This window comes from Quercus lobata, chromosome 4 (assembly GCF_001633185.2).
Source record: "Quercus lobata isolate SW786 chromosome 4, ValleyOak3.0 Primary Assembly, whole genome shotgun sequence".
NCBI lineage: Eukaryota > Viridiplantae > Streptophyta > Magnoliopsida > Fagales > Fagaceae > Quercus > Quercus lobata.
In genome coordinates, this window is record NC_044907.1 from 75,750,854 (window position 1) to 75,765,165 (window position 14,312).

The window sequence follows — 14,312 nt, forward strand, 5'->3', positions numbered from 1 at the left end:
AGAAAACTGATAATTTACTTAATGAAATAAATAAAAAATTAGACTTAATGAAATTAGAATCATCAAAGAATATGGAGCCATTAAAAAATAAGAATATTATAACATTAAATAAAAAAGGAAGAACTGACTCTTCAGAGGATGAAGAATCAGAAGACAATCAATTGACAGATTTGACAGATATAAATAATTTGGAATCACAATTTACAGATAAATTACGAATTAATAAATTAATTTTAGCATCTTCATCACAAGATCGTAAAAAAGGAAGAATTGATGACTTATACCCCAGAAAGAATTGGTATCCTAAACCTACTCCCCCTGATTTACAATTTGAAGAAAGACATACTTATGTTAATTCATCTTATTCGCCAGATTTAATTTATGAATGGAATATTGATGGAATGTCAGAATATGAAATAATAAACCTTTTACATGAGATGACTTTGCTCACTAATGTTTATAAAAATCATGGAAAACAAGATCATCAGATAGCTCATTTAGTAGTCACTGGTTTTACTGGCCAGTTGAAAGGCTGGTGGGATCATTATTTAAATAATGATGACAGAAATGGAATATTGACAGCTGTTAAAAGAGAAACAGATGGAAGTGTTATAATGACAAACAGACAGCCTTCACAAGATGCAGTTAATACTTTAATTTTTACTATAACTAAACATTTTGTTGGTGATCCCAATCAATATAAAGAAAGAGCTTCAAATGTTTTAATTAATTTAAGATGTCCACAACTTTCAGATTTTAGATGGTATAAAGATGTTTTTATTTCAAAAGTTTTAAGTAGGAATGATTGCCAACAGTCCTACTGGAAAGAAAAATTCATTGCTGGTTTACCCTATTTCTTTGCTCAGAAAGTTAGACTTGATATAGTTAATAATGACGGAACTATAGACTATCCTAGCCTAACATATGGAGACATAATATCTTCAATTAATAAAACAGGTTTATGGCTATGTAATGACTTAAGGTTAAAAAACCAGATAGAAAAAGAAAAAAGATTTGCTAAAAAAGAGCTAGGAACTTTTTGTGAGCAATACGGTTTTGATCCATTAATTGCTCCCTCTAGAAAAAGAAGAAAAGAAAAGAAAGATGACAGAAGTGATAGATATGATAGATATAAGAACAATAATAGAAGATATTATAAAAGTAAGTCTAAAGACAAGAAAGAAGAGTCCAAAAGAAAGAAATATGATAGACGTAGGGAAAGTGACATTACTTGTTTCAAATGTGGGAAAAAAGGACACACTAGCAGATACTGTAACTTTCAAAGACAGATAAATAAACTTGATATATCAAAAAAATTAAAGGATAAATTAATGCGTATAACAGAACTGACAGATAGTGATGAAACAGATAATGAAATTCACCAGATAGATAATAGTAACAGTACTTCATCCTCCTCTATAGATGTTTCTTCACATGATGGAAATGTTCAATTATGTAACTGTAATAATATTGATAATTGTTATTGTAAAATAAAATTAAAAATATGTGTCTTAACAAAACAAGAAGACATAATAATGGATTTGATAGACAAACTTCCAGACCTACAATCTAAAAAAGATTATTTATCTAAATTAAAAGAATCCTTAACTGAAACTGATAGATTTGAAATAGATCTAAAAGATTATAAGTCAACTTATAATTTTACAGAAATTACTGATAGATTTAAACCCAATAAACCTATAACTGTGACAGACCTACAAATAGATATTAATAACCTAAAAAATGAATTGAAAAAATTAAAATCAGAAAATTTCATATTAAAAGGCATGGTTGAACAGATAACTGCACAAGTAATCAGCATAAAAGATAGAATTAAATATTGTAATGAACCTCTGACAGACTCCTCTCTTCTTGACAGGCATAATTGTACTGGTGAAAGTTCTCATAAAGAAGATGATAAAGATGAATTTTTAAATATAATTGACAGAATGATATTTCAGAAGTGGTACACAGAGATAACTTTGATAATTCATAAAGAATTTTCATTAACTGTTATTGCCCTTGTTGATTCAGGTGCTGATATGAATTGCATACAAGAAGGATTAATACCCTCTAAGTATTATGAATCAACGACATACAGATTAACTCAGGCTAATGGTGATAGACTTAAAATAAGTAATAAACTAACTAAGGCATACATATATAATAATGGAATCAAGTTCAGAACACCTTTCTTCTTAACAGATAAGTTGTCCTCTAAAGTTATATTAGGAAATCCTTTTTTGGCTTTAATCTACCCTTTCTTCACGACAGATAATGGAATATGTACTAATGTTTTAAAGACAGAAGTTTTCTTTAAGTTCCTCCTACCTCCATTCCCCAAAGATATACACTTATTGAAAGAAATTTCCATCTCAAAAGATAAAAGTGATGATGAGATTCCTACAATGACAGACTTAGTAATAGATGATGATGAGATTCCTACAATGGTAGATAATACTGTTCTACCCAGTAGCAAAAGTACTTAAGTACATATATACTTAAGTATATATATATATATATATACATATATATATATGTATATATATATATATATAAAAGATTTCCTACTTTTGTTGACTATTCTAGTCTTTCTTTTGTTCCTACGTATCTTTTGTTCCTATGCATCTTTCCATCATTTCCCCTATCCCTTTGCCAGGATCTTTGTCTTGTACTATAGGTTCATGACTTTAGTTTATTCTTGTCCTTTCTCATCATATATTTTACCATTTCATAATAACCTTTAAATAGTTAATTTTAAAATTAACGGTCAATTGCCTGGCAAGCAAGATAGCCATTCTAAGGCTAAAATTTCAGACCAAATCCTGCCAAAAATAGAAATCTTTAATACAGATTTCAATTAAAGCATGAAGGCGTCTCAATAGAGATAATATCCCTTCAGAATACAAGGTCAGAAATGACAGTGTATTCAAATGGATAGACAAATTAACAGACAAGATAGACACTGCGCCTTGCGCCAGATTAGTTTCCAACAGATACAGACAGATGAAATCCTCCTTCATCCTCTCCAAACTACAGGACTCATGTGACAGAAGGAGACAAAAAGAAGACAAGAGACAGATAGATACAAAAAGAAGACAAGAGATCAAAAGATAAATCCAAAAAGATATTTTAGCAGAATATTGTTAGTACGCAAATTCTCACAGACAGAAAAGATACTGTTCACCAGCATGCGTACCCGGACAGACTGCCATATAGACTTTTACTGTTCAAGATTCTACCGACAGATACCGACAGATTTACTGTTCAAGATTCTACTGACAGATACCGACAGAAAGACTTTTACTGTTCAAGATTCTACCGACAGATAGACTTTTACTGTTCAAGATTCTACAGACAGATTAACTTGAGTTCACTCTACTTAACTCAGGATACTTTTGAAGACTTACCATGGTTCACTTTATCTATAAATAGACAGACTTCGAAGACAGGAGACAGGTTAAAATTCCAGGTCCAGTTCTAAGGTCCAAAAATTCTAGGTCCAAATTTTAAGTTTCCATTCCAAGGTCCAAGATAGCCCTCTCCCTCAGAAAGATTTTATAGCTCTCCTTTTCCCCGAAAGACTTTTGTACTCTCCCTTAGAAAGACTTTTGTACTTTACTTTCTTTTTGTAATCTTGTAACCTTCCCTCCAGACAGACAATCTTGTAACCCTTTACAGATTTTACTTTGTAATCTTGTAACTCTTCAGACAGTGTTTATTTTCAAAGTTTGTAAGAAAGACAGCAGTTTTCAGTTTTAATCAAAGACAGAAGTATTTTCAAGTAAGATTTTATTTGTTTCAGTTTCTATATTCCATACTCTGTTTTAATCTATTTTGGCACCAAAAACCTCAAGACAACAAGAGTTCTCTTTCTCCCCCCATCTTCAAATACTATTCTATCCCACAAGGTGTGAGGCTTTTGGTCCATCTCCATATATTATCATTTCTAAAAAACCAAAACCATGAAGGTATGCAAGATGTCTATGCTATTAAAAAATAAATATACTTTCCTATAATTCAAAGTTGCTTCATTTGTGATTATTATTGTTTTGTTTCTTCAGCAAACGGTGGTCCTCCAGGTTACCATGGATTGGCAGAGGTGTTGTTTCCGCATTATGAAAGGCGACCATGCTCGCAAAAAAGCCATGAGGATTGCAGTTGGCCTTTCAGGTAACAAAACCCACGTTGTATTGTATTACAAAATTTGTAACACTACATTTTAACACCACTTGAACCTATTTATTATAGCTGTTAATTAATTTGTTGATGCATGTGACACTTGCAGGAGTGGAATCAGCAACTATAAAAGGGCAAGACAAGGACCAAATAGAGGTAAAAGGCGAGGGGATCGATACCGTTAAACTTGCAACGTTACTAAGGAAGAAAGTAGGGCATGCAAGCATAGTAAGCGTTGCAGAAGAGAAGAAAGAAGAAAAGGAAGATGAGAAAAAAGATGAACTGAAGATACAGTACATGGTTGGGCCTCCTAGTTATGGTTTGCCTCCATACACATACTATGAGATTCCCAGATATGACACACCTTCTTGCTCCATAATGTAATTTTGTACCAACCATCAGCAAGAGTAACCACAAAGAGGGAGACACTTGAAGGGTTAAACTATACATCTTCTGGTCTTCATGATGAATTCCTCTAATGGATAATTTTCCATTTAGAAAAGATAAAATTTTTTCTCAATACCCAAAAAACAAAGTCCTCAATGCTTCATGAGGTGATGGAGATGCATATTCTACTTTAAAATTAGGGCTTGGTTTCATTATACTTTGTTGATGTTATTTTTCTCTCCTCATAGAGAACTTCAAATAAGTATGGTTTTAGTTGTTTCCCGTTTGACAACAAGGACAATTTAGCCACACCAGAAATTGTAAGTCAATTGTTGTTGGTATTTGTATTGCAAGTTGTTAAGAATGAATAATAAAGTAATATTAGTATAAAAATTAATAATAATATACCAATATAATATTTGTGAAATTTATTGTAACATTGCTCGTCTAGATAGTTTGGGGTGGCTTGTTTTTGGTCACGTGTGTGTACACATTCACGCCAGTTCAAGTAACCTTAGCTCCACTCAAACACAAAACTGGACTGATTCAGATAATTCTATGTAAAATTGTTTACTTTCATGACTTCTATGGAAAAGGCCAAAAGACTTCTTCATTGGAAGGTGTTAAAGTCCATCATACAAAGTAATAATCAAAATACTTGACATTAAATACGAGCAGTCTAAAGGGATACTTCAACTCTTAGCAAAAACATAGAAAAATGGTTAAAGGCGACCATGCTCGCAAAAAAGCCATGAGGATTGCAGTTGGCATTTCAGGTAACAAAACCCACGTTGTATTGTATTACAAACAGGGGCGGAGGGAGAGGGGGGAGGGGCCCCAGAACTTTCAAAATTTTTACTAAAATAATGATAGAATATTGAACTGAAATGTCTTATTTGCCCATCCTACACGAAAGACAAAAAGTCTTTTCTATTTATTGGGAACAACCTAGTGCTACACGGTTCAGAACTCAACAGCCTTAACTAATAAGTGGTATTGGGTAGTATAACTTAGAATAGTACTCCGTGTTTAAATAATATTATATGTAGTTTTATATTTTTTTTTTATCCATACAAATTTTCAAAAAATACAGATAATATTACTAGAACAACATTACTAAACATTCCCTAGAACTCTGAAACTATTATAATTCTAACATAAAACTATGGGTCCCACCTAGTAATGATTTAAAAAAAAAAAAAAACAACCTACTGCTAATGCTATATGCCTATACGAAATAGAAATCACAGTAATCTAATACTAAAAGAACTCTGAACTTATCAAAAAAAAAAAAAAAAAAAGAACTCTGAAAAGAAATAGTGTATATATAATTTATATATATAATAATAGGTGAACCTGAGAAAACATCCTATTAAATTTCAATTGAATTCTCAATTTTGCGCCACCGGTCTTTTTTTGTTTTGGGTCAAGTGTGTTAATTGGATTCCCAATTTTGCGCCATGCACAATAAACAGATTTTTAAGTAAACTTGTAACCTATGTTCATTGACTTATGAAACATTGTCAATTCCTTTTATCACCTTTTTTTTTTCTTTTTTTTTCTTTTTTAATTTTTACGGTTAATAACTCTTTTGCTTCATAACTAACCATTGAATTTAAAAATATCAATATTCAAATGTATAAATGAAACTTAAATCCTGTATGAGGATTAAAATAATTAAGCAACCATACGAATTTGAAAAATATGGCTTTTGGAAACAGTACTTCATTATAATGCTATTTGGAGATTTTATTTATTATTAATTTTGTTGTTGTCGTATGCCTTTTTTATTTTGGGTTGCATCTCAACAATAAATAAAGTCAGTAATCCAATTATTTGTGGTAAGAATATAAGGGTATGATTGGGCAAGACCAGTAGTTCTTTTTCTTCCAAGTCCAATGTACATGACTTATTTTTTGGAGACACTAAGTTGAAAGTGGTATTTCTTGAAATTTTTCATATTGCATGAGATAAGATCTATAATGAAAAAATATATAGTTGAATTTAGTTATACAATTAGTAACAATGACTAGACTTTAATACAAGGTTTTTACAGAGTTAGGTAGATGAGATTTATCGATTAAAAATTTAAAATATATTTAGTTTCTCAATGGGTAAATATAGAGAGATAGTATTTACTTAGATCCAATATGGGAGATGGCACTCAAAAGCAGTAAATATTCATCAATAGCTAAAATATTGTATTCCATATGAGTGTTGTTACTTATCTTTGAAAAGATCATATCCAAAAAAATAGGAAAATTATAAATTCAACCCATTTTCAGAGAAATTTGTTTAGTTTACGAGCTTTTATAATAGGCTTTTTTTTTTTTTTTCATAGTTTGTAATGCTCTTCAAAGTATATACTTAGTTATGTGTGACTTTTAATGAAGCTAAGCATTGCTAGAAACAATGGTATCATATAGCAGAAAATATAGTGGAACAAATGAAAGCTTTCAACGAAAGCTATTTATTTGTCTTAATTCGTGAGCAAATTTTGGTTTGGAAGATTCACATATGAATGAATCTGGAAATATTTCTGAAAGTTCAAATAGTGTAAAAACACCCATGAACGTTTAGACCCCCAATTTACAAATTACCAATTCAAGCTTTATATCAAACAATTAATGTGCGGAACATGAACAAAAGCTTAATACAGAATTGGTAAACAATCTAAGCCAATTAAAATCACATCCACAGCAAAAAATAAAAGCCAAAGATAAAGGGAAGAGAGATGCAAACACAAGGACAACACTCGATGTGTTATCAAAGAGAAAACCAAAGTCCTCGGCGTAAAACCTCTCTGCCGCCCTCCAAGTGGTCAATAATCCACTAGAAAATGAAGTTGGGATACATGAACAACAATAGACCCTCCAAGCCTAATCTACTCAGTGTACCTAAACCCTCCAAGCTTCTTACTCCAACGAGGTTGCGCCGAACCTATTTCTTTTCTAACTTCCCGTATTCCGCTACTTGACCATAGCATCAACCAATGTAGATTGGTTCCTTTCTAACTGCTTCCCAGAACACCAAACAGCCATCTCACAGTAATGGATATGGTGAGAAAAAGTTTTGGTAAAATGCCTCTCAAGGGTTTAACAATGGAGAGGAAGAGAGTTAAGGAATTTGAAGAGACTCTTATGTAAAGATTGTAGATGAATCAATCTTGTTTTACTCTAGGGTTTCTCTCTCAAAATTCTCTCTGGAAGCTCTCATTCTTTTGTGGGTATAAGGGGTATTTATACTGGGGTGAGAAAAGAATGTGAAACGTCAGGTTTTTCAAAATAGGGGTGGCTTGCAGCTTGGCCTTGCGACTTAATTGAGTCGCGAGATCCAGCCGTGCGATAACAGAACGGCCAATTGTCATATTTTGTCTTGTAGTGCTCCAGCTAGCATGACGCTTCAACTTCTGGCATGCTTGACACGTGTGCTGCTTCTGGCGGTTTGCAGCCGCGAGTCACCCACGAGATCCAGCTGCGAGACTCTGTTTTCTTGCACACTCTTGAGCATTCAATCACTCTATCTCACTCACTACCCTTACAACAAACCCACCTAAATACAAGGTTACTAATTGCTGAAATACAAGAAAATTTGGCATGGAATAAAGCCAATAAGATGGTTGATTAAATTCAACCTTACAATCTCCCCCTTTAGCTATTCCGTGACAAAACCCTAAAACAGACTCTAGACTTAACATGTGAGTTTGGAACAGTTGAGCAAAACTCACTCACATCTAATTCTAGAAACTGTGAGGCACTTGAATCATATGAATATGAAACTCCTGAAACACAACAATACACTATGATCATTGTATGTAGAAAACATGAAATACATATGAAACATGCATAATGTGATCAAGCAAGGATGAAGTCAAGAAACAAACCATGGCTTAATCAAACAAGTAATCACTATAAGGTAGTGATCACAATGCTCATTCACACTTGGAATGAACACTTGAACATACAAGCAAACAAGAACAATGCAAGTTACTTGTATGCCCAACACTCAACCAATGCATAATACACTAAGTATATGCATCTAGGAACAATCCTGCAAGGGTACAAGAGTGACAGTACTTAACAAGAAAATGCATGACATTTAGTTAACAGTACTGATTTAATCAAAATATAAAAGGCTGCATATAGCCTGGTACAGACCAGAAAGCCTACAGACAAAGAACATAAACACTAAAAGCTTACAAAAGCAACATGGGTACAAACTTTAAAAATAGTTTAAACAGCTAAACATAATCATGAACTATGAGCAGAGCAAAAGCATAGTTAATATAACACAAAGCTCTTTTCGCTCTGTCTCCCCCTATCATATCACTCCCCTTGTCATGAATCATATGAGCTGTGATGAACTTGGAACATTTATACCTGTAACCTGAAACACTTGCACAAACACATTAGGCCCTCAAGGTATAGTAAGTAATAAAAGGACAAGTAAAATGAATTTCTTCCCTTACAAATGTGCACAAGAAATAGAATTTCTCCCTTTAAGAGTGTGCACAAGAGTCATATAGAAATGACAAAAACTCTCCGGTATACTACTTTAGAGTATACTCTCCCTCTTTTTGACACGAATGGACAAATGGGGAGATTGTAAGGTTGAATTTAATCAACCATCTTGTTGGCTTTATTTCGTGTCAAATTTGCTTGTATTTCAGCAATTAGTAACCCTGTATTTAGGTGGGTTTGTTGTAAGGGTAGTGAGTGAGATAGAGTGATTGAATGCTCAAAAGTGTGCAAGAAAACAGAGTCTCGCGGCTGGATCTCGCGGGTGACTCGCGGCTACAAGCCGCCAAAAGTAGCACATGTGCCAAGCATGCTAGAAGTTGAAGCGTCATGCTAGCTGGAACACTACAGGACAAAATAGGATAACTGGCCGTTCTGTTATCGAGCGGCTGGATCTCGTGACTCAGTCAAGTCGCGAGGCCAAGCCATGAGCCATCCCTGTTTTGAAAAACCTGACGTTTCACATTCTTTTCTCACCCCAGTATAAATACCTCTTATACCCACAAAAGAATGAGAGCTTCCATAGAGAATTTTGAGAGAGAAGCCCTAGAGTAAAACAAGATTGATTCATCTACAATCTTTACATAAGAGTCTCTTCAAATTCCTCAACTCTCTTCCTCTCCATTGTTAAACCCTTCAGAGACATTTTACAAAAACCTTTTCTCACCATATCCATTACTGTGAGAGGGCTGTTTGGTGTTTTGGAAAGCAGTTAGGAATGAATCAATCTACATTGGTTGATGCTATGGTCAAGTAGCGGAATCTGGGAAGCTAGAAAAGAAATAGGTTCGGCGCAATCTCGTTGGAGCAAGAAGCTTGGAGGGCTTAGGTACACTGTGTAGATTAGGCTTGGAGGGTCTATTACTGTTCATGTATCCCAACTTCATTGATGATTAAGCATCCCTTCTTCGAGAATTGGACAAGGAAATCCTCATCACATATTTGAGTGATGCTTAGAAGATTTGCCTTCAGCCCTTTGATGTATAATACATCTTTTAACAGAGGTAATCCAGGTATCTCAATAGTCCCTTTACTGAGAATTTGAGCATGACTTTCATCACCAAAAGTCACATAGTCACCAATCTTCTCTTTGAGTGTCTTAAACAGTGATTTATCTCCTGTCATGTGACGAGAACACCCGCTGTCAAGATACCATAAGCATGAATTAAATACCTTCAATGAGGTATGCACAGATAAGCTCGCATGAGACAAACATTCTTGACCTTCAAACAGAATTTTATCTTCAGTTTTCATGCTTCTGTTAGATTGACATTTCATTTTCAGATTATCAATCTTTTCACACAACATTCTATTTGTTCTTTTATACTTCTTAACCAATGAATTAGACTCATATAGAGTATTGTGTAAGATGTGATTCTCATTTTCAAAATATTTCAGCATGTGAACAAACATTCTAGCATGTTTCTTTGTTTTTAATAACTCTAAGAGTTCATTGTTAGGACACCCTTCAAATATACTCATAGAGTCATTATCACAAACATGTAAACCATAATTCAGCATGCCCTTTTTCATAGCTTCATCCAAAGCTAAGGGGTCTAGGATCGCACTTAGGTAATTAAACCACAGCAAGTGCACCCGCCCTGATTCCAATTGAAAGTTCAAATAGTGTAAAAACACCATTGACCGTTTAGACACCCAATTTACAAATTACCAATTCAAACTTTATATCAAACAATTAATGTGTGGAACATGAACAAAAGCTTAATATAGAATTGCTAAACAATCTAAGCCAATTAAAATCACATCCACAGCAGAAAATAAAAGGCAACGATAAAGGGAAGAGAGATGCAAACACAAGGACAACACTCGATGTGTTATCGAAGAGGAAACCGAAGCCCTCGGCGTAAAACTTCTCCGCCGTCCTCCAAGCGGTCAATAATCCACTAGAAAATGAAGTTGGGATACATGAACAACAATAGACCCTCCAAGCCTAATCTACCCAGTGTACCTAAGCCCTCCAAACTTCTTGCTCCAACGAGGTTGCGCCGAACCTATTTCTTTTCTAGCTTCCCGAATTCCGCTACTTGACCATAGCATCAACCAATGTCGATTGATTCCTTCCTAACTGCTTCCCAAAACACCAAACAGCCCTCTCACAGTAATGGATATGGTGAGAAAAGGTTTTGGTAAAATGTCTCTCAAGGGTTTAACAATGGAGACGAAGAGAGTTGAGGAATTTGAAGAGACTCTTATGTAAAGATTGTAGACGAATCAATCTTGTTTTACTCTAGGGTTTCTCTCTCAAAATTCTCTTTGGAAGCTCTCATTCTTTTATGGGTATAAGGGGTATTTATACTGGGGTAAGAAAAGAATGTGAAACGTTAGGTTTTTCAAAACAAGGGTGGCTCGCGGCTTGGCCTCGCGACTTGACTGAGTCACGAGATCCAACCGCGCGATAACAGAACGGCCAGTTGTCCTATTTTGTCCTGTAGTGCTCCAGCTAGCATGACGCTTCAACTTCTCGCATGCTTGGCACGTGTGCTGCTTCTGGCGGCTTGCAGCCGCGAGTCACCCATGAGATCCAGCCGCGAGACTCTGTTTTCTTGCACACTCTTGAGCATTCAATCACTCTATCTCACTCACTACCCTTACAACAAACCCCCCTAAATACAGGGTTACTAATTGCTGAAATACAAGCAAATTTGGCACAGAATAAAGCCAACAAGATGGTTGATTAAATTCAACTTTACAATTTCATATGAGAATCATATAGTATATAATAGTGGGTAAATGCCATGATTGAGAGAGAAGATACTTTAAAATTTGATTTGTGAGCCAGAGGATAATAGTGGGTGCATGTCATTTGATAATTGTATCTTTGACCTTAAGCTTCACAAATCAAATGTACATAACTTAATCTTGACTCTTGAGGCATTGTCATTGTCCATAGTTCAAGGCAAGCTCTAAGTTTTAAATTTTTTAAGACAAAACTTTTTCTCCTGAATGTTGTCATTCATGGTCATTTTATGTTATGTTGAACTTGATATCGGAGTCATGTATGAAGCATAGCTCCTACATGCACCCATGGAATGTGGCTTATAGTGTAGCTTATTAGCCTTCTCAAAAAAAGTGAATACTAACGTCCCTATTCAAATGGAAGCCCAAAGCTTTTTTATGGGCAGTGGAATTAGCAGGTCAAAAGTAGCTTTAAAATGTGGTAATTGAGGGTAATTCGAAAATTTGAGTTGAGGTAGTGACCAATAGATCCAAATTAGTGCACTAGAGAACTGTTAATTTTGTTGTTGAAGTCAGATTGCTATATGAAAGATTTGACCGGCTGGAGTTTAATTGGGTGTATAGGAATGCTAATAAAGCTACACATCTTAGCAAGATGGTCTTTGTCAAACTCTTTTCCAAGTTATTTTGGTGAAGGGATTGGTCCCCTAGGAAATGTTGTCTTGACATGACTAATTCTATTTTTACGTTTATTATTCTAAATGTTAATTTCAATTAGTTTTTTAATTCATAATCAATAAGTAAACAATATATATATATATATATATATGTATGTATAAATAATTGTGATTGTTTTTAAATGTACCGTGCATATGTACGGGGTTACACACTAGTATAATATAAAGCACACCTCCCATAAAAAAATAAATAAATAAGAAAATTTAAAAAAATCTTTTGATACGTCTCTTTCAATTTGTATCTTAGAGTTTCTATTAGGTTTTTAAAAGCAGTCAAGCTGAGTTTTAGATGTTTAAACTTGACTAGACAACAAATATAAAATGTTCAAACTTTTCTTAAACCTGAACTAAGCCTATAAATTATATTTAAAGCCTAAATTTGTCAAATAGTCCAAGAACTTGAGCTCAGCTTGGCCTAACATGATTCATTAGTGAAACTGAGGTCAAACTCAATATCAAGCTTTTGAGCTTAAGACATTATACAGGTATATTATCATGCTTATATTAAGCATACAATCAAATCTATTGATTTAGGCATGTGGTCCTCAATTCCCAATTAATTAAAATTTTAGTAAGATATTAGTTTATTTTTCAAGTTCATATCAATCTTATTATTACCAAGCTCATAAATTGACCTAAGTTCGGCTTGTTTTTTACTGAGCCCTATCGTCCACAAGCTTGTTTATGAATTCTATTTTATTTTATTTTTTTGTGTGGGCTATGCTCATTTTTAAATAAGCCTAAAATTAAGGCTCAAGTTTGGCTCTAGGGGTGGCAATTCGTGTTCGCGTGTCAGGTTCGTGTCATGTCAACTCATGAGTATCCGATTATTTAGGTCAACACTAACTCGACATGTTTATTAAATAGATCAAGATTTCTCAACTCTAACACAACTCATTTATTAAACAGGTCAATTGTGTTGACCTGTTTATTAGATTTCATCAAAATGAAAAAAGTTATTTATGAAAAAACAAGCACATAAATATTTTTAATATAAAATTCAGAACTAACAAGTAACTGCATCACAAATAATCATTCAAAACTAAAACATATCTCAATATCACAAATAATCAATTACAATTTGTCAAAGAAAATAAATCACAACAACTAATAAGTTTATAGACTTAAGGTTTGAAGGGTATACTAGTAAAATATCATTGAATTAAACAGGTCAAATGGATTCCATATGTTGAACACTATCTCAATCTATTTATTAAACGGGTTAGTTGTGTCAGCCCGAATATGACAAGAACCTATTAAGCCACAACTCATAACCTGCTAATTTCATGTCATGTCGTGTTGGGTTCGCAGGTCGTGTCCAATTTTGCCACCTTTATTTGGCTCGTTTATAAACAAACAATTATGAGCAGTTTTTTTATTTTTTATTTTTATTTTATTTTATTTTATTATAAAGAGCTTTATAGCCATACTTGAAATGATACCTCCAAAACTGTAGTGAGTGGTGAAGCTAGAAAACATTTTCAGAGAGGCCAAAGCTGAACTCTTCATTGAAATGAAAATATATGGTTGGCAATTTATTGAGTAGTCCATCTTGACAATTCTGCCATCTTGAGCATCACTTCACATTAAAATATAAAAAATATCATTGACACAAATAATTTCGTTCACGAAAATTTTAATAAATCATTTTCACATTTCATGAAATATATTTGTATTTTAATTTTGAAACTAAATATTAAAAACGGAGTTCATAAAAGGTTTGGCAATACCATTTTGTTTTGTTTTGTTTTTTTTTTTTTTTATTATAAAAATTTAAACTTTAGTTTTTTCTTTT

At 33.5% G+C, this 14,312-nt stretch overlaps 1 protein-coding gene across 1 annotated transcript; it reads left to right on the forward strand.

Annotated features, from left to right (window-relative positions):
* The first annotated feature begins 3,965 nt into the window (after positions 1–3,965).
* Positions 3,966–4,563, forward strand: LOC115985816 (heavy metal-associated isoprenylated plant protein 46-like). The gene is made up of 3 exons (XM_031108717.1): positions 3,966–3,971; positions 4,065–4,173; positions 4,289–4,563. Exons 1-3 carry the CDS (start codon positions 3,966–3,968, stop codon positions 4,561–4,563), a joined length of 390 nt encoding a protein of 129 aa, XP_030964577.1.
* Positions 4,564–14,312: the final 9,749 nt, after the last annotated feature.